General features: G+C 35.2%; 1 protein-coding gene across 4 annotated transcripts in view; it reads right to left on the reverse strand.

Annotated features, from left to right (window-relative positions):
- PDE10A (phosphodiesterase 10A) overlaps positions 1-27,065 on the reverse strand; it is a 350,975-nt gene that overhangs the window by 76,099 nt on the left and 247,811 nt on the right. For all 4 annotated transcript variants that reach the window (XM_025895637.2, XM_029961608.1, XM_029961609.1 and 1 more), the window contains exon 2: positions 20,596-20,724. In XM_025895637.2, the coding sequence (XP_025751422.1) occupies positions 20,596-20,724 (129 nt within the window). The remainder of the gene's footprint in view (positions 1-20,595; positions 20,725-27,065) is intronic.

Raw genomic sequence — 27,065 nt, forward strand, 5'->3', positions numbered from 1 at the left:
AGAAGAGATTACACTGGCAATTTCAGAAGGTATTCTATGCCAACAGTCCACCTGACAGATAGATATCAAGGGAAAATGAAAAAAAATGTAGAAATGTCCAAAAGTAAACTGCACATTCAGATGTACAAGTTTAGAGTAAATGAAGAACTGGATGTGTTCATGCAAGACAAAATTACTTCCATGTGCTTTTTTTTTAATTTAACTAACAAAATCCTATGCAGATGGTAAATTAATTGAAATACTAATAAGAACTCAGAAAATATATAAAGAAATCAGCTGGGAAGCTAATAAACTACATCTAACACAGCAGTAAGAGAAAGTGGAAGCACCACTTCTGTTGGTGGAATAAAGGGAACCAGAGCCAACTGTACCTCTTCAGCACGGCTGAAGTTGCCACCTGCTGGGATAAGGAGCTGTGTCTGTCTCCCAAATTGTCAATCTAAGAGAACTACTAATGATCACATACTGAGAGCAGGCAACCAAGCGAGAAATCTATTCCTGCAAATATAAAAAGGGTAATTCATAATCTAAGTCCTTTCTCACCATGCCTTCAAAGTAGTTTTGAAACAGTCACGATGGAGGAATCTCATAATTTGTCAGTTGCAGCATCATTCTTCCCAACTTCCTTCATCAGGCCTGCCACAGAGTTCTGTCAACACCAACACGAATTTCTTACATAAGCAAGTGTCATATAACTACCTGGAAGGGAAATTTGGAAAAACCTCCCCGTGACACAACTGCTCCTTAGACACTTCTTTACATTCTGCATCTACCTAGTTAAGGAACACTGAAGCTGTGTTAGTTAATCCATTTGGGTCTCACGTTTACTCAGGCGTACATATAAAGCCATCTGATTTTTACATGCAGGACTAATTCATTCAGGAGCTACTAGGGCATCTGACCATTTCTAGACATCAGGCCACTTGTTTCGGCAAATAATCGCAGGAGTGAGATTAAACCACAAAACAGTACGACAAAGAGAACAGCCTCATAACTACATAATAAGCTCGTGGTTAAGTGTTAACACAATTAAATAAAGCAAGACTGAAAGTGGAAAGAAGAGCCAAAGAAAAGAGCTTCAAAACAGAGTTTTAAAAGGAGGATATACAGAGAGAGAGGGACAGAGATGCTAGGATGAGCAAGCAGCTCAGACAAAGACATCAGATGCTACTAATGGTGATGTACTCTACTGATGTACTTTACTTTACCTCTCTAGGATTACTTTACTTTCTGCCATGGTAAAAAACAAGTTCCAGTAAAAAGAAAAAAATAATAGTGCTTATTACAGATCAAAAAAACAAACCGCATATAACAAAAATCATACATGCAAATCACAAAGTAAGATTTGCAAAAAAAAAAAAATTCCTTTTGTTTGCAATATTGTTCATTGCCACTGTTAATGAAAAAACCCTGGAAACTTTAATCTTAAGCTTTAAAAATACAGCTGTCAAGAATAAAAAGGTAGTTGCTTCAATACGCTTTGCCATTTTCCATCAAGTGAACAGATGGCATTATTAAAATTCTAGTAGAATGAAGTATTTATAAGTTCATTAGACAACACTAACTATACAAAAAAAACCCAGTAATATTGCAAATAAATCTGTTGGATTCAAAATAGCATAAAAGTACAAATAAGGGTTATAAAATCACATTTATGAGTTAGTATATAAAAACAATAATGTTAAATGAAACAAAACAACATAAATGTATAAAAAACTCTATAAAATAGTAATTTATTTTCCAGGGTCACTTCCAAGTTACTCCATGCATTCTGAGTCTGAATTCTATAAAAAGGCTTCAAGTTCAACAGTCTCTAAGACAGCTGAGAGGGAAAATACCTGTAACAATTACTTTTCTTTAAATGTATAAATGTGTATAAAATTCATACTATGATGTACAATAAGTAACAATGAAATTGCTCTAGAAATAATTCACACAGAAATGTAAGTCTTATTCTCTGAGGTGAGGTTCTTAGAAAATAAACAAAAGGTCAGCCAAATGCATCTAGCACACGTCAGTGCTTTTAAATGCTGTGCCAGACTGGCTTGCTTATTTGATACCTGAGATGCTTTATTTGCTCTTCTCTTCACCATCTTGAATTAAGAGCCTACACTGAATTCACTTTGAAATCACTGATTTGTAATTGGTTGCCTTCCTCTTTCTATTGTCTTTCTCAACCTGGTAAAGTGGTGTCTCTTCGTATTCTAATTTACTTGAAAAAGATGTAAATTCCTGTCACCTTAAAAATATGCCAAAATGGATTTACTATAAAAAGAGATAGCTAACACACTGAAATTCCACTGTTCACTCCAAACTAATATATATCAGTTCCCATATGTGCTGATTTATTCAAATGTACACCACTTCTCTCTGCAACTTTCATCAGTACAATCTGTGACAACATTTAACTCCTTTAAGCACCCTGTCCTCCCTGAGCATATTTTATCCAGCCTAACAGTCATTCTTGGGAGGTCCTCACTTTGATACCTACATGGAAATCGATTCAAAGAAGGATGTGTACTATTTCAAAGCATGTGTTTTTCCCAGAGTTTAAAGACTTGTGTGGCACTTTTTCTTTTGATGGATCCATTAGCACAGGAGGACATCGACCTGTTGGAGTGAGTCCAGAGGAGAGCCACCAGGTTGATTAGAGGGATGTATCACATTTCATATGAGAAAAGGTTAAGAGAATCATGATTTTTCAGCCTGTAAAACAGAAGGCTTTGGGGGGAGCCTTCCAGTACCCAAAGGAAGCCTGCAAGAAAGATGGAGAGAGGCTATTTACAAGACCATGTAATGACAAGACAAGGGAGGAATAGCTTCAAACTGAAAGAGAGTAGATTTAGATTAGATATTAGAAAGAAATTCTTTACTGTGGAGGTGGTGAGGTGCTGGAACAGGTTACCCAGAGAAGCTGTAGATGTCACATTCCTGGAAGTGTTCAAGGTCATGTTGGATAGAGCTCTGAGCAACCTGGTCTAGTGGAAGGTGTCCCTGCCCATGGCAGGGGGTTGGAACCAGGTGATCTTTAAGGTCCACTCCAACCCAAACTGTCCTATGACTCTATTACGCAAACCTTTTACAGTATTTTATAGATGTGTGTCTATGACTTAATTAGTTACCGTTTATACAATCTCAGATTACAATATTTGAAACTCTTTCTTCCTGAAGAGATGAACCTATATAGAAAAGAATGGCAAGGTGCAGGTCCACACCAGCAGAAACCAATTTAAGCCAAAACTGCCACCTCTGCACTCTCCCCACTGTCTTGTGGCAGTCTACAGCTGCAGCAACTCAGTGAATTGCAGATATAATCTACAATTACATAGGCAAATGACCAATGCATGGGAAAGGCTGGATATACACACCCAGAGATGGAAGCTGAGGGCGGGCAGTGCAGGCTTAGTTTGACCACAGAGATATTTCCTGAGAACCAGAAGGTTCTGGCCAAACAAATACCGCACACAGGACCCACTGGCATCTCAGTTTCTTAGTGACTGGGTTATTTAAGACTAGTTGGTGCAGACTAAAAGAGCCTGAGATTCTGAAGATTGCTAGGGAGGCGCTGAAAATTCTCTTTGCTAAGGTGATTGCTAATTATTTTTTTGAGCATAACAAGTTCCTTCGTATGTAATAGTTTAATATTTAATAAAACAAAACACAATTATGGTTTCCTTCAGGCTGGAGACAGAGACACATTCTCTTAGTGAAACCTAACAGTTGCAGAGGTGTTTAGATTTAACAGGTTCTTCCATTCAAAGCATATGATGATCTACATCAACATTCATTTTTATTTATTAGTTTCCTTTAGTGTAGTACTGGAATGAATAAGAAGTTTTAATATGTTTTAGATAGCTGTACAGCATGCAGAGAAAGGTTTATGTAAGAACTCACACTATTCTCTTCAAATCTTGAAACACTTTCAACAGTCAAGACAAACATACCACTCATACCACTGAATATACCTTTTCTTTTGGTCTATCCTACATATAAAAGATTTAGCATCCTCAGATGAGAAGATTTTAGGAACAGTTAAAGAGGGAGGGCATTAAGATTGAAAATTATTGTTAGTTTCCTGGTTTTGAATTACTGAGACAAATTTCAAGAAGAAAACAAACCTGGAGAGAAACTTGCTTTCACAGCACAATGACAGATTCCCTAACTTCATTCTGAAAGATGCCTGTGATTCCAATTATTACTGATTTACAATGTATTATTACCTTTAATACTTTCTTTTTCCATTAAAACTCCAGATATACTGAAGGAATGCAAACCTACCCCCTAATTTACTTTTGTTTGCTTGCCTACTGTAGTACAGCAATGAAATTGGATAACGTGTGCCTACAATATCAATGGCAGCGTATAAATGTGTTCAGTTCCAAGAAAAATCCCTGCTACAAACTACAATTTTTTTGAAGATGCTTTAGGAAAGAAATGCATCTATTATGTTTCAGTTTTGTCTTGGGAGAAATATGACCTACACAGCTAGAGAAAATTTATTCTCATGAATATCTAATACAAAAGATAACAGTAAAATAAAAAGCTATGGCTCAACGCTGTAAATAGGTGGATTCATCCTACTGTGCAGTAGTAAGTAGAAAATAATGGCTGGTTTTCCAGCAGAAAGTCTTGGCAGTCAGCCATGTGGTGAAGACTGGGTTCTGTCCCCAAATACACATTCATTTTGGCAAAATATTGGGAGGTTGTTTGGAGTTTGATCATTTAGTACTTATCAAAACAAGCAAAAAATCCTTATTAAGTGCTTTAAATGTTCTGGTTTGAAATACTATCATTCACTAGACTTATCTCTTGTTCCACACATCATTTAGCAAGTGTTCTTTAATTAGACATAAAAAAGGATTTTCCATAAACTTAAAACAAGCATATAACTGCATGCATTCTTTTAGAAACTCTAGGTCGCCGGTCTAAGTTGTCAGCTAATATTAATATAAATAGGGCTTACTACTTAAATTGCAAATTGTTATATTCTTGAAAATATGTTTTCTTTAAGCCCAAAGAAACCCAGGCTCTGTAGCATCCTATCTGATGGAAATGAAAATCATCAAGAAAATGGAAAAGAACAAATACTATATATGTGTTTGAAAGCATGGGGGCCTAATTAGTTGAACAGGGTGAGTCTCTCAGCCTGCCATCAGCAGCAGATTATACAACCTACTTGTCCTTTTTGTAGCCCAAGTGTATCTACTCCCCCTGTTTTTGTCCTTTTCTCATCTGTCCTGTGCTTCCCCAAAGGGCTCCAGTTTCAGTACATAGGGGAAAGAAAGAAACCAATAGATAAACTGGCTTCATATTCCTATCTTTACTGGTAACACAGTCAAGGATGTTTACAAAAAGCATGGGTGGGATAAGCAGGTAAGCTGTTTTCTAAGCTTCTCTACTGACAGAGCAGCTCAGTTTTTCATGTATTTTGCCACAATATCTTCAAAACACCAATCTTTAGAGAAGTAATTTTACCACTAATCCTAGTAGTGAAAAATTTGTAAGACTCTGAATTCGTTCAAGGACTCAATAAGGTGAGGATCTGTAAACAATCTAGGAGAGTTCTTCGGATATGAGTTCTGTCTGAACAGCAGGAGTAAATACTTCGGTAGTGATAATTTTTTAAACATAACTATTCTTTGCATACAATATCTTTTCCGCCAAAGTCACTTGGACTTCATCTTTAGATGGGTTCTAGGAGCAAAACAACAAGAGCTTTGTATCAGCAATGCAAAGAAAAGCACCACTGTTCAGCATGTATTTTCCTGCAGCATTTCAACTGGTAAGGAATTCCAGATATCTTTTCTATGAAAAAATATATTCTGCTTTTGCATTTATTTAGACTTTTCTATTAGAATTAATGAAATGGACTGGAGTTATGTGATTTTTTTTCCTGTCTATATGGATACCAGTATTTGGAACTCAACATCCACTTTGTGCAACCACTAAAAGGAAAATTTGCAAAGATTAAAGGTGTCAAATGAAATACATTTAGTTAAATACAAGCTCTCTTCCAACTAATCTGAGGTATTTTCAAAACAGAAGTCAGACTGAGATGATAACAGGATTACTGAAAGGTCAGAACTGAAATTCAATACTCTTCTTTAGATTCCTAATCTGTTTCCTCAAGTAAACAAAAGAGTTACCAAGCCAATTTCCACTGATTTCTCCTCCAGGTTTGGATCCTGGACATGTTTTAAAAACATTTGCAAAACCCAAGGTGATATCTGATGCAAATATCACAAAAGAGGCCCTGGTAAGAATGAAGAAATGCCTGCCCTTCTTTTACTTTATTCTCCTTATGAAAATGTGTGTCCTTGTCACCACAGCAAAGGTTTTCCTTAAACTTTTGAGAAGCACAGATGAAACCTCAAGGATATGTAAATTGTAACGACAGCAGGTCTTATTAAAGACTTTTTTCTAAGAGGTAAAAGTGGAGTCAGAACTCCCCAAACTTTTATTAAATGATGTCAGAAAGCCCCTGACTGCCTAGCTCTGAGACAAATTTCACCTAAATACTGTGCAAAAGAGGTTTCTGTTTCTGTATGTTTAAGAAAATCCATCTTCAGAAAGAGTCCTGAAAGACAGACAACCATGTCTGAGGGGTTTGGACATATTACAAGAGAGAGAGCCTTAAGAGCAAGGGAAATCATTCCACCACTGTGACATATAAAAAGAAATGGAAGACCTTGGAATGAAAACCTACTAAAACTGCATATCTCCCAATGATCTTAGAACTAAGAAATATATTAATATATACCTAAAAAACAACAAGCCTAGCGAGGTAAAGAAAATTAAGTACCACCAGGCTTTATTTTGTCTAGTTATCAAAAGGCAAACAAGGTACAAATACAAATTAGATGATGCTGACCTAAGCAGGTGTTGATTTCTATGCCTGACGAGAAGATCTACATAGAGATAATTGCTCAGAAAAAGCCAATAATTTCTTAACAGTCTGTAGAAGAGAGTGCTCTTCAAAAACTCAACTAATAAATTCTGCAGTTGAGAAAACTTCCAGAGAAAATATTGTGTTATTTGAAATAAGTCTTTATTTTAAGATGTGTCACAAAAATAAAGGAAAAAAAGTATAATACCCGAATACTAAGATATATTTATCCAAAATTTTACGCCCATTTATTAAGAACGAAGAAAAGTTAAAGCAAATATCTTCTCTCCCTTTAACTAGATTTACAAGGGAAAAAGGAAAGAGAGAGGAGAGAGGAAGGGGAGGGAAGAGGAGAGAATTTTTCCTAGAAGTGCTCCAGAAGCACCTCCAGATTATTAGCTGATAGACAGCTATATAAACTAACAAATGGCAAGTTCAGAATGATGACAAGTCAACCACATTTGTGAACAGAATCATCATTACCACCATCACACTACAAAGAAAAGAATCAAATAACCTACACCATCCTGAAAAAAAGCATAGGTTTGGCTAGTTTCTTCCAAGTGTGTTTAAAAGCATCTCATTTATGTCCATATATCAAGGGTCAGACTTGACAATGCTTAAATAAATCTGCCTGTGAGGAAACCAGCAGTTGTAGTATGCATTCCAAAATTTGAATATATCCATTCTCAAATCCTAAAGACCTATTTGTGAAGCGCAAAACTGCCATCATGGTCCAGTAGTCCATTCATGAATGTTTAGCTCTGAAAACAGTCACTAAAAGATGCTGGACTGGATCATAACAGATAACATATTTCTGAGATTTTCTATATTTCTGTGACTCTACAATACTGTTCTATGCCATCTATTGGAAATTTTGAAGAGTCTTAATTGTTTCCACACATGTTCAAACCGCATTGATTCAGAATTTGATAACTGTTACTAATAAGGGCAACAAAGAATTTTTGAGGAAAAAACTCCAAAAAAACATAACTTGAGAAAATATTTGTAATACCCTTTTCCTATATTATATGGTGCCATTTTCTCTGTACTGGAATGTATACATATATTCACTGTACCAGGTGTATATAGTTGGCTGCTACAATAGGTAGCCCAAATATTGAAATGTATCGGAGATTTATTGTCCTTCATAACTACTTAGAAGTAAAATTTTTTTGAGGAACACAATCATACAAGTAGAGGGGAGGACAGCAGTTATTTTCTATAAAAATTATTTTGGCCAGAGAACAGTTGGAAAAGGCAACCTGGTAATAGTACATGTCTGCAAAAACAAACTATCATCTTTAAAACTAAAAGTTTGTTTAAGAAAGGTAACAGATAATAGGGAGAATTCAGATTATCCCTCAAGCATATTCATATGCTAGACCATGAAATATATACATGATGGTAAACCAGCAGGTGTCACAATGACATGGTTTCCTAGGTTATACAATGCAAAAAAAGTACATTCCAGTAATTGAAAACTTCATGTGAAGTAACCTCCTGTCCTACAGAGGCATTCACTAGGTGGGTCATGACAACTCTAATTCAAAAAGAAGGGTCACTGCGCAGTTAGTAACTTAAAAAGTTGTTTTGATGAACCTCCATAAGTGTTCACTGTAAATCCAAAATCACTGCCCAGCAAGTCCCCCAGAATAAACATCTCTTTATTGCTATACAAATACCTGATGCACTTCATGAAGATATTTCCAAGAGTTCACAACGAACGCACTTGGATTGAATTAGTACAATTGTAACCAGTCTGTTGTCACTTCCCCACCCCACTTACCAAAACCTAATGTCAGTTACACCCAACAGCTATAAATCCTTCAAAATCTCACCAACATTCCTCCTTCCACACCTGTTATTGAATTGTGTCTTATTAATTTCCAAACCCTTGTTGCTCATCAACACAACCATCTCTTTTCTCTTCACCTTTCACTGTCCACACTTAATGACAAATGAAATGAAACCCTCGCTTTAGGATGAGGACCTTGTAAAAGAGCTCCCTTTTGCCTGAACAACCAATTCAACATACATAAGATTATAGCTTTGCATTTAAAAAAAAAACACAGAAAGTTATGCTATTAATCACTGTTACTCAGCAATTTCAACTAGACAAACCTCTTTTTCTGCAAGTCAAAGAAGATCACCACTTACGGGTATCTGCATACTGCAGCTTGGAAGAAGGAATAAAATAATTTAGCTCAGTTCTGCAGCCAAGCAACAAAAGTCGGAATAAGGTGCAGTCTCCAAATATTTTGAAAGACACTTTATTGTCATAACTGAAGGGATTTCCTGCAGCTTAACTAAGAAGATCAATGAACGTGTTATAATATAAAAACAGAGTTTCTTTTCCAGAATATTCAAATGTGTTATTAAGACAATTTGGCTCACAATTCTAACAATGGATGGTATATAAATCCCAGAGAGGCAGCAGAAGCATAATGACAGAGAACAATGACCCTATTCTGCTAAACTAAAAAGTCCATCTACTCAAGTTCATAGTCTATGACAATGGCTAGTAACAGTTCATTTAGAAAGAAAACAGGAAAAGAGTTTGAAGAAATTACACTACATGAAAAGGAGAGAGAACACAAGACTACAGATGTACAGAATATACTTACTCCAGTATGTCCTCAGAGCAATCAGATGCTTATGAATTTTCTCAGCTGGAGGCTGAAACAGGATCATAGTATGTAACAGCTCTTGATGATGTATTTCTTCTTTGGAACGTGTCTAATCACTTTTTGAACCCATTTACATTTTTAACATCTCAAATATATTATGTTAATTGGTTCATAATTTAGGCATGGGTTTTGTGAAAAAGGGCATCCTGTTGTTTCAAATCTGTAGTCAAGTCATTTTGCAGGGTGTCCTTCTGTTACGGAAAAGGTAAATCTGTCAACTGTCTTCATCATGACAGTCAAAATTATAAAATTGGTACAGCTCAGGTCTTTTACAGAATGAAAAATCCACCTCTATTTGGTAGCAGCATCATAAAATTCATAATAGTGTAAAGATAATAAGCAAGACTGGCCTTATAAAGAGTTAGCAATGCTACCAGAATTGGGGCTCTTTTTTGTGGCAGAATTGAACTAAATGCAGTAGCCAGTGCAAGAAATTCAGACCTTGGCAACCTCCCTCCACCACAAAACAAAACTGCTACAAAAGAGCACAAGATCTACGAATAGTGAACTAGCATCCTCAAATGCCATATACTTAGTTCAGTAGATGTAAATGTCTTCATGGAATTGATAAAGAATGGAAACTGAACAATACTGTTGAGAAAATATTATTCTTTAACTAATTATTTGATTATTTTTTGCTTTTCAGTTCTGATGCTTAAAGTATAAATAAAATTTATACTTGTCATTGGCTCAACACCAACAGGCACTGGTTTTATAACCCTTTATAATTTCCCGCCAAACCTCCTAACACAAGAGCTTGAAGTGTTCCACAGGGAAAAAAAGGTCCATTCCCTTCAGACCCAGAGAAAATTACAATATACAATCTCCTCCTGTTCTGTAATTGATAGTCACACATTTTTGCTCAAATTGCCTAAATGATTAAACTAAGTAAACATAATTAAACTCAGTGTCCTGTTATCCAAGTATATTTGCCATTGATAAAGTCCAGTAAAGTGATTCCTCCAACCCTCACATGCTGCTAGTCAAACAGTTCATTGCCCCCCTCAGCTGTGCTGAGAGAACTGTTAGCCTCTCTCATATTGTATCCACAAAACTATCTCAATGTTAAAAAAATACTTCCTCTCTTGCTTGTTTTTTGAACTTGCAGAAATACAGATTAGAGACATCTACACATCCGGTCATCTTTGCTGTTCTGTGTATCCTGAGGAGGTGACATTACCTGTATAGAGCATCTGAACTTCAAATTAATCACAGATTTCTGCAAGGACTTAATGATAGTTTCTGTTCACTTGTATTTGGCTGAGCTCTCTATCTGTTCCCAGACTCTAACGACTGATTTTTCCATTATATTCCTAGCATCGTTCCCCAAGCTGCCTTAACTAATTCAGGCTAGGCCTAAAGTAATGGAGGAATTAGGGCTTGAACATCACCAGTACCTGATTAACTGTTTGCAAACTCATTATGGCTTGGATCTTGCCAATTTGCACTTTTCCAAAACAATATTTGGAATCAGATGTCCGGGACTATTTCAGGTGATAATTTGGATGCAACACCATATTCGGGAGGGAAGAAAAAGCAGTTTAGCCTTGCAGATGGGACATGCCATGCAGCTAGGCCTGGCATGGCAAGAGGCAAGGATCTGTCAAAAACCATTTTTATCTGACACTTTATGAGATTCTTTTGTGCCTCTATACATCTCGTTTTAATTTTCAGGATATCTGAAATGTTATCATCCTAGTATGCATCCATTTTTTCAGACAGTTTATGAAAATAAAAATCCCTCTCAGACTACTAAAGTCCTCTGTAGTGAAAATTATCTAGGAATTCCCATGGTTTACTTCCCAGTTCTTAGCAACGTAGTAATCTATAGGAGGGCTTTTTCTCCAAACATGTATCTTTGAAGACCATTGAAAAAGGTTCATCTCAAAGTTTTCTGGGAGTTTTTGTTGTTGCTTTTTTTTGTTGTCTGAAACTTGAGTAGACGCTTTGAACCAAATAATTTCCACCTACATGTTTAATAACATCTTCTACATACTTGACTACTATTTGTGACATGAATCTTCCATCAGCAAAAGCCTATGTCAGCTACACAGAGGTAACAGCGCTCATTTATGTGCAATATATGTATCTCTCCTATAACATATTTAAACAGGTATCGTCACCTGAAGCAATAAATTAGTGAATGTATAGAAGTAAACCAATGAGAATGAAGTAGGCCTTCCTCTTGCTGAATGAAGTGGGAAAGTAATTTAACATGCACTCATAGAACATAAAAAAAAAAAGTTTACTATAGTCCAGTTGAAAGTTTACTGACAGGATTTATTTCACCATGCACAGTATGAAGAAGTAATTTTTGGACAAAGCTACCTCTTCAAAGCACTTGATCTACCAATGACCACTAGGACAAATAAAGGGAGTATCCATGACTCACCAGGAAAAGTACACCTTTTGAATCAGTTGCACTGAATCTGATCTGATAGACAAACACAGAACGACTAGTCTAAAATTCTATCTAATCATAGCTACTTTAAAGGATAAAGTAACTGAATTACCATAATTATTAGCTAAATCATCACAGGATAACACACCGAAAATTTTTAGTCTGCATTAAGCCCATACTATGCCTGTACTTTACTGTTCTGTGTGTACAATCTGATTTCAAAGTCTTAAGACAACAGAGCAGTTTCAGAAGAAAAATTTCTGCAGAAAATCTTCACTAATAGCCAATATGAGGTTAAGACAAATATTAATTGTTTCTACCGCCAGAAACATAAAATCATCCATTTACAAAATATGACATTATCATTTATACCCAACTAGCCATCTCCACAGTAAAGAAGAATTTTCACTCATCCTCAGGGCTTCCTGTACTTCCTATGAGATAAAAGAGATGGTAGAATTTTTGCAGATATATTACATACAGATAAGGTATCAAGAACTTTACTGAATTGAGTTTTCACTACTTCCATACAGAATATCCATGAATAAATATGGCATTTATCCTTTCTTTGTGCACATGAAGTGTAACAGACTATTACACTGCATTACCACATATCTTCTTTTCCTCAATGATGCAAGTCTCATTTAATGGACAGAACAAACAAACCAGACATCTATAGTTATTTTACATTTTGTCATTTTATCCTTATTGGTCAATGTCTGAATACAGACCTTGTTTAGCCAACATTTCTCAACTTAATACTTCTATACTTGGATTAAAAACCTACTGTCCCATAAAAGTTAATGACTATTCCCTTGTTACTTATTGCTTTCTCAGCTTACAGGGAATGTTCCTACTCCATTTCAATGCAGGTAAAACAGGTTAGCTGACATTGACATAAATTATAATTATTAAAAAGTGTTAGCTACGTGGGTATACAGTCTTCACATATGTCATCGGAATGGAGCTCCTCCACCAATTAGTGAGATTTTTTTTTTCTTTTGCTTGCTTGGTTTTTACTCTACAACAAAGATCCATGTACAGGAGAGAAATAATCTGAAAACAAAGAGCATCAAGGCCAGACAACATTAAGGAGTACTGTCTCACACAGGAGACAGTATGTAAAATGGTTTTGTTTTGCATACAACACTAATGAACCCATTATTGTAACAGTATCACTCCTATACTGCCCATACTTTACAGAAGATATTGATAATCTGGAAAGGTTCAAAATGCAAACTGAAGAGAAACAATAAGAAAACTGGGAAACCTGTTCCTCAGTGAGACACTAAAAGAAGTTCCATATCCTAAATCCTAGAAAGATTGAGAAACGACAAAAATCAAAGTCAGTTTATTTTCTAATATAGCTAGAAGTACTGGTCAGAAAATGATTCTGTGAAGCAAGGCTTACAAATAAGAAGCAGTATTTTTGAGTAGACAGAAAAAAACATAAACACTCCCAATTCAAGCCTAACAAAGACACAACAAACATTAGTTTAAGTACACGTTGAGAATAATTGCTCTAGATATAATGTGATTAACGCAATTAGTTCAAAAGGGAACTCAGACCAAGCCGTGACGTCTACTTCCTAAAGCCAAACATCTCGTCATTAAAGGATTACCCTCTGCAAATCTCTGACCATCTAAACAATTCTAAATATGCAGGAGAGCTCCAGAAAAATAGAAAAATCACCTCCTTCACCTAACCCACTCAAAAAAAAAAAAAAAAAAAGAAATCAGACAATAAATCTCACATTCTTCGGCAAATTAGAAGAAAACAATGTACCAAGTTAATTTTGGCACTTGTTTGGAGTTTGCTAGTGATAGCCATTCAAATAATAAAGAATAAAATCAGTAACTGCTTCAACATCAAGACACATTGAACAGAAAACAGCATTACCACTCAGGACCTCAGTATTATCTACGAAGAGACCACTGCTCAATATTTCTGTACTATCAGTACATTAAATAATTCCTGATCTAACTGACCTATAGATCTTTTCCATTAGCCTTTTTTTTTTCTGTCCAAAGGAACACACTGACAACATAACAAGGAAAAACTTTTTCACTAACTCCTTCTTAATATTTTCACAGCCTAAACGAACCCACCTCTAAGCTGGCTCTCTTCTGATTAACTCAGAGAAAACAATTAAAAAAACCCATTGAAGTGGTCACACAGGAAAGAAACCATTTCATCTCAGACAATCATACCAACTGTTTCAGGAAATGATGCAGCAATAAAACAATTTTTAAAAACAATGTTAAAATACAACAGTCTCCCCAGAAATCTTCTTCAAAATTTTTCTGTACCCGTGACAAATGTATGCCATTTTCCTTATCTGGAGTATGTAGAGCTCCACCACAGCACCGGGAATTGCCTTTACTTCAACTATCTGCCTCTGAAATACTGATACACTAATATAAACTTTCTAGACACATGAAAAATGGCAACCTGTAAACTATTCCATACAAAAGTCTCTGAATTGGTTTTATCTCTGTGTAAGTGAGGACTATACCAAATACACAGAGAAACGGGATCTACCCAGTTCCCAGATATTATTGCAACTTTTCTGAGAAAAACACGTACAATAGAGGCAACTTTTATCAGTCTAGATGTTATCCCAGAATCTGGGTATGATACTGTCAGTATCATACCAGTTACCTTGGTTCAGACCCTCAAGACCACCTAGACCAACATCTTGTCTCTAACTGGCCATTAGTGACACTGAGGGAAGAGTAAGAACAGGGTAAGCAATTATTTCACTTGTACTGGAGAGAATGGAATTGGAGGATTCATCCTTTCTGTCTTATTTTGAGAAAAAAAAAATCCTAGAAAGGTGTCAAAGTATGTAAATACTGGGGTTTGCAAATAAGAAGCATTAAGAACTACTACTTTGGTGTCAATGGTGCAAAGTCAGCAATGCCCAAATATTTCCCACAATCACTCTTGTTTTTTGGCACGTATTTGTTGCCTGCTTGGATGTCACAAACATAAGCACAGCAGGAATGCATCAGAATGAAACAGCATGTCTGCAGCATCAATGAAATATTAAGACAGCCTAATTATAAATCAAGGAGGTCATTAACATGCTGCCAAATCAGTTCCTCTTGCCTGGGTTGGGGATACGTCAGAATTGCAGCAAGTTGTGGAGTGATAGTCTCCAGATTCTGAGTATGCCTCATCTACAGTGCTACAGTTCCTACCCTGCACTAGCAAACAGGTATCTCTGCTTAGTCAGTGTGGAAATGCACAGTCCTCAAAAACTAACAAACCAAGCCTAGGCTCCTTTTTTTTTTTTCTTTTTAATTCTGGCAGCAAGATGACATATATTTAGCATACATATACTGACACATGTCCTACCTTCATATATCTTTTCATATACTCCATCCCTGCTTATGGAAATGCATGTTATTCATCCTTTCTTATATTTAACAACTTTAGGCAAAGTGCAAATAATGTTTCTCTACACACCATCCTTTAAAAGCCAGAATGAATAACATAATTAAAAGAGTAAATAATGGAATAAATATGATCTAATGTAGAAATTTGTACTTCAGTATTGCTTAACTATAAATATTTAAGTACAGACTTGCTCCCTAAATAGAGCTACATATCAATATCTCTCCAAAACTCACTATTTTGCCTCTCAAGGACTGTAGCAAACTTTAAAGCCCATTATGCTGATACCTTAAAACCTGGAACTGCAACACCAGAAAATAAACCATTTTCTGTACGGAACTTTTATTTTTTTATATGTCAACGATGCAGCCTAGTACAATTTTTCTTTCAGTATTAGTCTGAAGGGACTAGTAAACAAATTCTCTATATATAGTCTCAAAGTCTGGGTATGACAAAGTCTCTTGCCACAGATCCTATTCCTCCAGGTCTTTCTCCAGTTAAGAAAAACGGACTAAAAAAAAGGCTTCTGTGTCTAAAGATCACAGAATGGATCAGTCTTAAATAAACTAGCTCAGTCACCAAAACCTTCAACTCAGCACATACTATAAAGTAAGAAAAAGAAACCTGCACAGAGCTCTATCCTTTCTATACTCAATTAGCTCACTGAAAGCTACTCTAGGGAAGTAGTCTACAGAGTTTTCAAATGATTGGAAGGAGCATATTCAGAGATGACTGATTCCAGTCCTCTACCAAATGCACCATATCTGACTGTCATCTTTGTCCACTTCTAGGGCACGTAGAAAGGAAGGGGGAAAAGGGTGAAAAGTGAATTTGCTGAGCTAAATAGAGAATAGAATCAAGACTTAATCTGAATTCTGAGTCTACAAACAGTTGCTTCAGAAGAAACACCATAAGAATGAGATACACCATGAGAAAATCATGAATTTAAATGACTAATGAAAAACTACCCTTTATAAAGCAGTCAGGCAGACTGCTTACAGTAATAGCATAAAACTATAAGTGAATTTATTGTGTAATGATAAATAAAAAAGAAAAATTACTTTGAATGTTCACAAATGTCCTTTAACTGAAACAACCGAATACACTCATTTAATCATTTGCATCATATCAACACCATAGCTATCAAATAGCATTTATTTAGCACTAACTGGAACCCTGGATACAGGAAAGCATAGCAGGAAAAAACAGTCCAGAAAAATGAATATATGTGAAATTACTTAAAAAGCCATTTTATGTTTCTGTTTAAACAACTCATGTAAGGACATATCAGAAAATGCTAAATATTTTTGTCACATTACATAATACATTCTCTTGAATGTACAGCAGGTTACAGCAGAGTATTACATTATGAAGTCCATAAAAGATAATATTAGTAGCAGGATGGCAATACCTTAGGCTTATCCTAAGAAAATTAATCTTAATGTTTTTCAAAGCCTAGGAAAAACGGTATCTCCTTGAGGGCTTATACAACCCAAATAAAAATTACAGCAATATCATAATAATGTCATATTAAGCAAGCAATTTCTAATTTCTTCACTTTTTCTTTTTTTTTTTTTCAGATCAATTATGAAATTTCAGCTTCCTGGAAATGCAGTAAGTCCACTGCACTTAATAGACAATAACTTCTGAACATAATCAGTGTTGTACTCTGTACTGAATGTACTATTTTTTATTTAATTCTTCTTTTAAATTGTATTTATGAATTACCTAACAACAGCATTCGTATGGTAGCAAAGCACCTTAAGTTCCCACTATACATAGCTTTCCTGTTTTGGGCAAGTATTGCTGGAAGAAAATAATGTATAAAGCTGTTAATGTGTCCATATACAGCATTAATTAAGCACATGATCGTGCACTTTGATGAACATGAGGGCCCTGGGAAGCAATAATTATGTTAAGTGATAGGCAGCTTTCAAATTCTGTACAGTTTCCTTTTTCTTCCTATAAAAAAGGTCTTTAAAAAGATTAGGAAAGACATCTATGAAATTCAGTATCAGCAGTGTAAAAGATGCACATCTGACTTATAATCTATGTGCTTAGTCTCTTAGTGTTGTGGTAGCGAAGCTTCAAATAACATAATTAATATTGAAATTCATAAATATTTTTCTGAGAAATTTGTTGGGAGATGAGGATCTATCCAGCAGCAGAGCCTAAAGCTTCCAAAATATTATGGCTCTTGCTACAATCATCTGCTACTTTTGCTTGAATGGTGTGGAAGGGGACAATGGAAGAAGTGAGTTCTAAGAGTATTATATCTAGGCATCTGGAAAAGAAAAGTTCTTCTGGAAGATTAATTCAGCCATTATCTGGATAGAAAAAAAATAAAACTCAAGTGTTTGTTTATTACAAATAGAATCGTTTGGAAATGCTGTGTGCAACAATACAAGGCCTGGGTGTGTTTTGAGCATGTATTTTATCGGTAGATAATAGTCAGAGTTCAAAAAGTTGCAGTGAATGCCCAAATATCAGGCAGCATTCCTTCCCATTGGCACCCTTGCAGGTTTTCTCCAATATACCATGAAAAAGAAAAATAAAAAGAGGGTAAAGAAAAATGTATCTTATAATCCCAGGTAGATCACCATCACTACCAAACTGTCGTGAGCAACTTTCAATATAACATTTACTGTGATAGATACAAGATTTGTCATACACAACTCATTATGTTTTGGGATATAGTTACACCTTAAACAGTACGGTATTTACTGATTTCCTTCCTTTTTAATATTTTAGGTTAAAAAAAAGATCCATCTAAAGTAACTAATTCAGTGAATCTCTGTCATGGATAAATTTTGGTTCACTTAAGTCCAAATCGGACATTTCAGTTCATGCTCATGCTAATGAAATTCAGATAAACTACCCTGGCTGCAGGCCCATTGACTTCTGGCTGAAGAGTACACACAGCTGGATGTCTGTAAATCAGGCAGGACACAATTTCTGCATATAGGTTAATGACTGTTCTGCGTCACCAATGTGTAAGAGTACAGACACTAAGCCAGAGACCTCAAAAAAGCATTTTGCCTGCCTGGCAACTTTCTAATAAAAACAAAGCTTACTTTTTTGTCTGTATCACATTACATGATGTGAACATTCATAAAGTAGACTACATTAAAGCAAGAGGATAGAGGGAAAATCATACCCCTACTGATGTAAAGTTACTGAGGCTACTTAGTCATTTTAAGTCACCACACATCCATGCTGATACCAAAAGATTCAGTTCCATCCTCTCCTCCTCATTTCTCAATGCCACCATAACTCAGGTAGTAGAATTTGTACATACAAAGCATAAACTGAGTAAATCATCTGGCAAATTTCTTTTCTAAAAATGTTGCATTCTGAAAAATTAGGCTGTTTTCTTATCAGAGAGATTTTATCTTATTTTATCTTTCTAGAAGAAAACCACAGAGAAGGCTCATCAGTATCTGTTTCATTCTATAAACAAAATGCATTCAAATTATTCTTTTTGACTTGGCAAGTGTAGTTTTAAATCTGGTTCTGCTTATTTTTATCTAAAATCCAACACTAAGGAAGTCACATCTGCATAACTGCCCGTAATGTAACAAATACAGCCACCTTAAAGATCACTGTCAGCAAAAGGGAAGTAGCAGGAAGGCAGAAAGATTCGTTTGATGATATCAGATATGAAGCTGAATGATAATGATAGCACAACTATTGCTTGACAGTTTTAATACAAGTTTAGGGAGAATTAGCCATAATATACGAGTTTTAAAGTCTAAGAAAAAAACCAGACAAATCACACTGTTGCAGTTATTCATGTTCAAACTTCGCTGAGACAATGGTCAGCAGTTACTTTGGTTTTGCAGTTGGTTCAAAAAGTTTCATTAGGATTTCCACAAAAATGTATCTTCGGTTCACACCTTTCTCCCCTCCTCCCCAAAAATTGGAAACCTTGAGCAACAAAGGAACTAATAAATTCCACTTAGCAATATAACAATATTGAAAATGAAAATTATCCGAAGCATTCATTCGGTTTTAGCATCCAGATCCTTGACTCAGACTATAAACACACACAAATGATTTCTTATGGCAAATTCAAGTGTCTTAGAGAAAAATCATCACTTTTAAATGAACATAGTTCTTAAAAATAAATAATATGAATTTCTGGTAACACTAAAACATTTTTTTTAATCTTCTGTTTACAAAAAGCATTGTCACAACTTATTCCCTTGATTCATAACACTGATTTTCTGATTGCTTTTGTGGATTATAACAATAAGCATCCTACAGTGCTGCAGTTTGTAAACTACAAAGATACTGACGGTCTATTGCTATATACTTCTTCCACTAGGTAATCTCTTTAAATCAACAACAATTTACTGCCACCTTAATATCAGATATAGTCATCACCACCAGAAATCTGGCTCAATATGATTTTGTCCCTTGCCCAAATCCTAGCCCCTCTTTTTAAAATGAGAAGTATCACCAGAACTTAGACCTCAAGCACCTTAGAAGTCAGCCACAAAGTAATTCACATTCAAAGCAAAATCAGGGTTTCTTCCCTCACCTTGGTAATTTCCTCTTTTGCATTTTACCTGGTACATTTCAAATCATTGTTAGCATTGTATGAATTTTATGTTTGTACATTACACAATCTCACAAAATTTAAGGTCATTACAAAATTTACAGGTGTTGTCAATACAAGCTGACTCATAAAAATATCTTCTGGGTCTGTTTAGTGAGGTCTTTTATCTAAAGCAACCCAACAGAAACACCTCTAGAATTCAACACACTGGTTTATAACCTCTGTGTGAATATTCCTATCTAAAATTGACTTAATATATGTTGCAAGTAGTAACCTTTGAGATGATATATCCAATAATTTACTGAGGCTTACATTCTGCACATCCTGCATAATTTTAATTCAAAACTTATCAATTTTAGATCCAAGAAGTCCAAGTTATGTTCTCAAAACAGACATTGCAGATTGACAGAACAGTATTTGCAACTTAAAGTGGGTAAACTAAACTTCCAAAATGAATACCAAAATAATTCAAAATAGAAATACCAAAAGGCTGAAAATATAAAAAAACCAGGGGTTTTTTTGCCTTTAAAAAAATTGTGGAACCTAAATATAAAAATTATAACAGTCAAGTTTTACCAAAACTAGGTTTCCTTTCTAAATCTAAAAATAACTGAGTTGTTCAAAGCTAACTATTAATAGCAAATGAAAAGAACTTACCTTCTTGTCTGTTATTTTTCCTTTTTAGCCATTTTTCCACAGTTTCTGCACTTACACTTTCTGACACAAACTCATCCAGTACCTGGGGGTGAAGAGAAAGATACGCCTTCACTTTTTCATCTGTTAAACCTGAAAGAGAGAATATTAATTGATTACATTATCAGTATGAACTCCCTCACAAGAAAAAAATACCTAGAGACGAGCAAGAATCAATATTCTTTTTTTAACACACTGATTGAACACATGACTATTTAAATTGTCTCCTCCTAGAGAGAGAAATACCCAGTAAGAAAAAAATGAGCTGTCATTTAGAAAATAGTGGAAGCAAAGCATATCCATACAAGATACCATGTAAAAAACGTGCCCTAGAGGGGCACAGGTAAACAGTACCTGGCAGAAATAGCCAGGTAGGAATTTATGACTATGACTGTGACTATAAAAGTACTTATTTCCACGATATGTAAGATGATATATCGATAAAGAATGTGGTTAGAAGGAGATAGAAGAAAGTGAACTGGTATGTCTTGTAAAGCATCAAATGCAGTATTCTCACTGCAATTGGCAGCAAAATCAACACAAACTGTTATGCAACACCAAAATCATACACAATTTTCAAGTACTGCAATTACTTCAGTTAACTTTAAATGTATGTATAAACTACTTTCACAGATATTCTTCCATTACTTTAGCAATTTAGTTATCGAAATAAAAATAATTGCAGATAAAAGGCCTTTACAATATCTGTAACAAAAAGATAACTCCAGCAAACATTTTAGAAAAACAAGTAAAATTCAGAATTTCAGATCCCTGACATAAATAAAAAAAACTTCACAATTCCCCCAAACAAAATGACCAGCTGTAAGGAGGTGAACCCAGTAGTGCTGAGGCTTTCCAAAGAGTGACGCAGAAAAGAAGAGCACCTGCCCAAGGGGCTTGGCTCCCATAGAGAGAATAGGCACCCCAAGCACAAAAGCCTTAATGAGATCTGAGGGGAAGAGGAGTAACAACAACTGTAACGACTTTAAATATGCTATCTTCTCTTGTGTTGGGTGTCTCTAAGTGTAATAGCAAATTCTCCACAGAAAGCAGCCAAGGTTCAGCAAGAAAACATTGTTCAGGTTGTTCAGGTCAAACAACACTGATCTCTTTTTGAAAACATTCATGCTATAAAATAAGATAGATTTTCCTATTTTATGCTTTATGCAGTATCAGAACATGATGAAAACAGCTGTAGTACAATTTCAATGCCAGTCAATGATGGTAATCTTTAAGATATCTTACAAACATTTACAATGAAAGTCTTTAGGAAGCAATACTAGAAAACAAACTACTATGCCACTCCCCCTACACCAACTGCCAGCCCCCACCAGCTCATATCTGGTTTAAACTACCCCTTCTCTTAATCCACAGAGGTGGCAGTTCCTGTTGGATATCATAACCTCAAATAACAACATTGACATTTGCAAGCAAGAGTCACCAGGTCTGGATCACTTGAATAAGCTAATTGAGCATCCTGATTTTCATTAATAGAGAAGAAAAGGTTCTTCCTAAATCAATAAGACCTGTAGGTGATCAGCAAGTTGAGCGAAAACAAGTAAAACCCCATTATGATTGTTTGGCCTTATGTGATAGCTTGTAAATTTAGGTCACAATGCATCTATAAAGAAGTATATGTGCTAAATGAATAAGTAGATTTTTGAGCCAATACAGGTATCGCCCTGCATCCTGAAAAATCAGACTCATTAATATAATTTTGTAATTTGCTCAACTAAGAAAAATGTAATACCTTGAAAAAGTAAGTCTTTCTAATTTCATAGTAATAAAATTTGAAAAAGAAATGTGTTTTAAGAATTGTTCGTAACCACTGCAATGTTTTAAAAATTTAGCAGATTTAACCATCAAAAAGTCATTAAAACTTATCTGCCTTTAAAGTTCCAAATGAAAAATAATCAATACAGGGTTGTCACAAAATGCTTGCTACTTCCAAATTGTCTTTAGACTGCAAACAAACACTTTTTGCTTCTAGTAAGAAACTAGGAGTTGAAAAGATTGTAAAATTAGCAACTGAAATTCTACAAGAGTTGTTTTGTGTTTTCAGTGAAAATAAACTTAACTTTCTTTCTTGATTCAAACCTTTATAAGTTTTTGCTTTTGTAATATACACATCAAAATTCAATAAAATGTAAATTTGAGATAAGACTTCAGTCTATATGTCTCAAGTTTAATTTCCAGATATCATGCAACTTCAGCAACCTAAAGGTAAAAACTCTGCCTTAACCTTATATGGAAAAGTGATTCATGAAGCTGATATACGAAATCCTACAACAGTCTTTAAATTACCCATCTTTATTTCACCAAAGGCATCTGTGCAGATGTGGTTTTTCAATGCCAGATTTGCAGATGGGAGCAAGCAGAACAGGTTTTACAACTATATTTGCAGAGTTTAAAAAGAGTAACTTAAACTTATTTTCTACATAGATTAAAGGTGACTTATCAGTCCAACTGTTAGCCTGCTGCGTTGAAAAACACCCACTACAACCATACACACAAACTCCACAACCAAAACTAGCAGGAACACATCGTAACTTCACGAAATGTAACATTAATAGAAAGCAGTTATTCAGAAGAAATTTAAATGTTTTGTGTTTTATGTACACGAAGGCTTCTATGTACACTAAGTGTTGTAAAGATGCTTGAATGTTAAATTGTTTTACAGTTGTGCAGAAACAATTATTTTATGGCGGATATAATGCCTTCTACATTATAAGATGTACATTAGAATACGATTATTACTTAACATCATGTATAGGTTCAATGATCAAGATGCTCTCTTGAGCATTCACGTGCTCCTGAATAATTATGGTACATATATTTTATTTTTCCTAAATATTATCAACCTTTCTACTGAAGTGCTGCAATCCTTTAATTCTTAGCAATGAAAAAATAACTATTTGAGAATTCAGAGGCAATGATTAATAACATTTAAATAAAGAGGACCATAACACACCAAACTCAGGAACCAAAAGTTTATCATACCATTCAGGTGTCATTTACAGAATTACAAACAAAAATAACACAAGCCAGTGCTGGTTATTCTGTTACTGTATTGGTCTTAAGCATTTGAAGCAGCAAACTTTTCTACATGCATTCATATTAGAAATATTTCTCCACTCCTCCTTCTTCCCTCACTACTACTTTCCATCATCTCCAGTAATGCCAGGACTTCTCTCATTCTTGTTCATCAGTTCTTGTATAGAGCATCAAGTGTATATACCAAGGGTGTCTAACAAACGAAAAGACAGAAGGGCACACATTCATAACTGCATTGGTCTATATGCTAAAATCACATTTCAGGGCTGATATCTTTCTGACACAGTTTGCTATTTGTCAAGTTTTATGCACGTGTTAACTATTTGTTTTTAATTTGTCATTAAATAATGAAAATGAAGATAAAAATATCATGCAAAAGTATACACATGTATCAGATAAGCCCTTCTTTTTCATTTCCCTCTGAACAAAGAGTGGGCAAAGAAACAGCTCCAGCTGCCTGACACTTGTGCCAGCTCAGCAGCTCCTCATTTTGTGACCAGCACACCCATTTAGGTTGTGTAAATCTCAATTTGAAATATGTTCTCTTTGGCCATACCATCTGCTTTTAAAAGTTTATTCATGTGCATTGAAAACTTTAATCAAGGTGGGTTTGATTTCATTTTTCTGTTTCTGGGCTACTCCTGTTTGAACAGTAAATGGAAATACAACCTTTCAATAAATGCTGGGTTTTATGCAAGTGGTTCACCTTAATGTGGTTTTTTGTGTATCTCATTTATTACAGGGTAGGATGATGTAAAGCTGGCAAAGCTCAGTGCAAAGCAGAGAGTAGAAGATGGCCTGTCCTCCCAACACCACCCAAGAGGTAATTCCTTCATCAGAAAAAGGCCTGGGACAATCATCCTGGGATGTTAGGAGTGAGAAGGGTAAACAACATGACAGAAAAACAATTGTGTTTACTTGTAGTATTTCTACAAACTGATGTATTGATGCGCTCTAACAAAAAAACATAGCCCTGTTTTTCCACTTTGCATACGCCTGAGGCTCGAGCAGTTCATGTTATTTGGCATAGCTGATGCTAGTCTATCAAAATTTTGGGTTTGTGGTTTGTGGTTTGTGTTTGTTTTTTGTAGTGGTGGAATTTGAGGTTTTTTTGGTTGTTTTTTTTAAATAACTCTTTGGCTTTCAATGGACTATGTGTAAGAGTGTTTGGGTGTTGGTTTTGGGTTTTTTTGCCTACCCAAACTATGAGAAATTGTTTCTTTTTCACTGAAATTAATAGCAGAAATACAGAGAGATGAAGACAGAATTATGGGTGGATTTCTTCCCTTTTTTATTTAATTAAACTAACAATAGAAAATAAAAATATTGCTACTAAATATCACAGTTCAGTCATTTCACCTTAAACTAGAAAGCCAAAACACTTATGATAGTCCGGTTCAACAAATAACTATTTTTTCAGTGGTCCTATGACTAATACTTTAAAAACACACTTCATTTTGCTAAGGGCAAAGAATAAAGAAACATTTACCTGGAATAATTTAGCAAGTTTAGTAGAACTATTTAAAGAGGAATACTTATTCATGTAGATTATGAACTACCACAGGAAACTGTATATACTCTTTATTTATTTCAACAGTATACCAGGACTAGATCACTGGGACTTTGAAAGCATAACTAAAACTTTGGCTGATTTTTTAGTACTTCTACAAAAAGCCAAACAAAACCAAAAAAATCAGCACCATCATCTTCCAAAATAGCTCTATTTGTGGGTCTCATACAAAGACAGTGTGAGTATTGCAGGCTGCTTGATTTAGTGACTGTGTGGCCTGCTCAGGTCCAGCTTCCCCTTTTGATCTACCAGTAAAGTTTTCATTTCAACAGTTGCAATATTTCATTAGTGATACCATCAAGTAGAACCTTAAAAGAGATTAACTGCTTTCACAGAGCCATCTCCCACTGTCCAGTGTAAGTAGACCAACAGTTTCATTAGTGAAAAAGAAAATCTGTAGCACTAAAACAAGTACTAAATAAGAGAAAATTACAGAACATTCATTGCAGCTGAGAGTACTATGCAGGTAGATCATTTTGCAGGTACTGACACAAACATTTTTCAAGAAGGCTCAAGTGCATGAAGACAGTTTCCAAAAAAAAGTATATTTGAACGACCAGTAAAGAATAAAGCATACCAAGAGACAAAGTTTACAGAATAGGAAGATTCTTATAATAAATGTGATCAGTATTCACCCTGTTAATTAACACAAGCCTCATAATGTCTATGTTAGGTTTTAAGAGAGGCAGAAACTGTAAACACAGATGCAGTCTTACATGTTGCTGTCCTCTTAAGATGTCAGAAAAATACTCTTTGGAAAATAACTGAATATTAACACTTTAAAACAAAAGCTTTAAACACTATTACTTCTATCTTAAGGGAGAGAATGATTTTTTGAGCAGATGTGACAAATTCAGCAACTTAAAAATCACTTCACAGGTTTAAATTTTTAGAGTCCTACAAAGAAGCACGGTAGGCTTGTCTATACCAGTAAACTGAATATGTCTAGGGCTGTTCACTGACCTGAAACCAAGCAGCTTATAACTCCTTCATCCTTACTATTAGGCTTTCTTGATGTCCAACAATGAAGCTGAGTGAAAACAGAAAGGTTGATTGCCTGCTTGGAATTATCCCTGGCCTGACCCTACTCCAGAGCAACATTTGGGACCTGCCTGGGCCATCATGAGTTGGCTTGGGTAAGGCACTGACAAGAGCCATTCCAGACAAAAAAAACAATTCCAGTACCTAAGAATGCTCCTGTGCACTGTTTACTAGCTCAGATATAGCATAGCTGGGTTCAAAAATAAATGAAGAAACAAAACTCCCTTCAAATGTCAATTTTTAGTAATTATTCCTTGCCTTTAAACCAGTATCCAACAGAATTCCTTTAAAAAAAATAAGTAATAAAGCTAAAAATCACTTGACAGTTATATTTTTCCTTCCAGCTTTTTATGCTGCCTAAAACATTTTAAATATTTCTTAGATATTAGATAACCTATGTAGTACTGAATCGATTAATGGCTCCACTCTCTGACTCTTAATCTATGTCACACTGTACTCTCCTCTGAGAATAGCTTCACTGAGCTCAGTATAAAGCAGAACTGACTGTGAATGAGCTGAAAGAATTGAAGCCTAGAGCTATGTTTAAAAATCTGCTCCATTTAGCAGCATGAGTCACACACATCATTAGCAATTCTTGCCATTTTTTCATTAGTGTTGTGATATTTGGTCTTTTTTCCAAAACCCCATGATTGGGCAAGAATTAGTTTTCACCTAAAGTTTCTAGTTCCCAGGCTGGGGGGCACACAGGGAGTCAGGGACAAATGGTTAAAAATTGATGAGCCAGCCTAATACTTGTGAGAGTCAGCGT

Source organism: Manacus vitellinus, unplaced genomic scaffold (genome assembly GCF_001715985.3).
Source record: "Manacus vitellinus isolate BGI_N305 unplaced genomic scaffold, ASM171598v3 scaffold_37_pilon, whole genome shotgun sequence".
Lineage (NCBI taxonomy): Eukaryota > Metazoa > Chordata > Aves > Passeriformes > Pipridae > Manacus > Manacus vitellinus.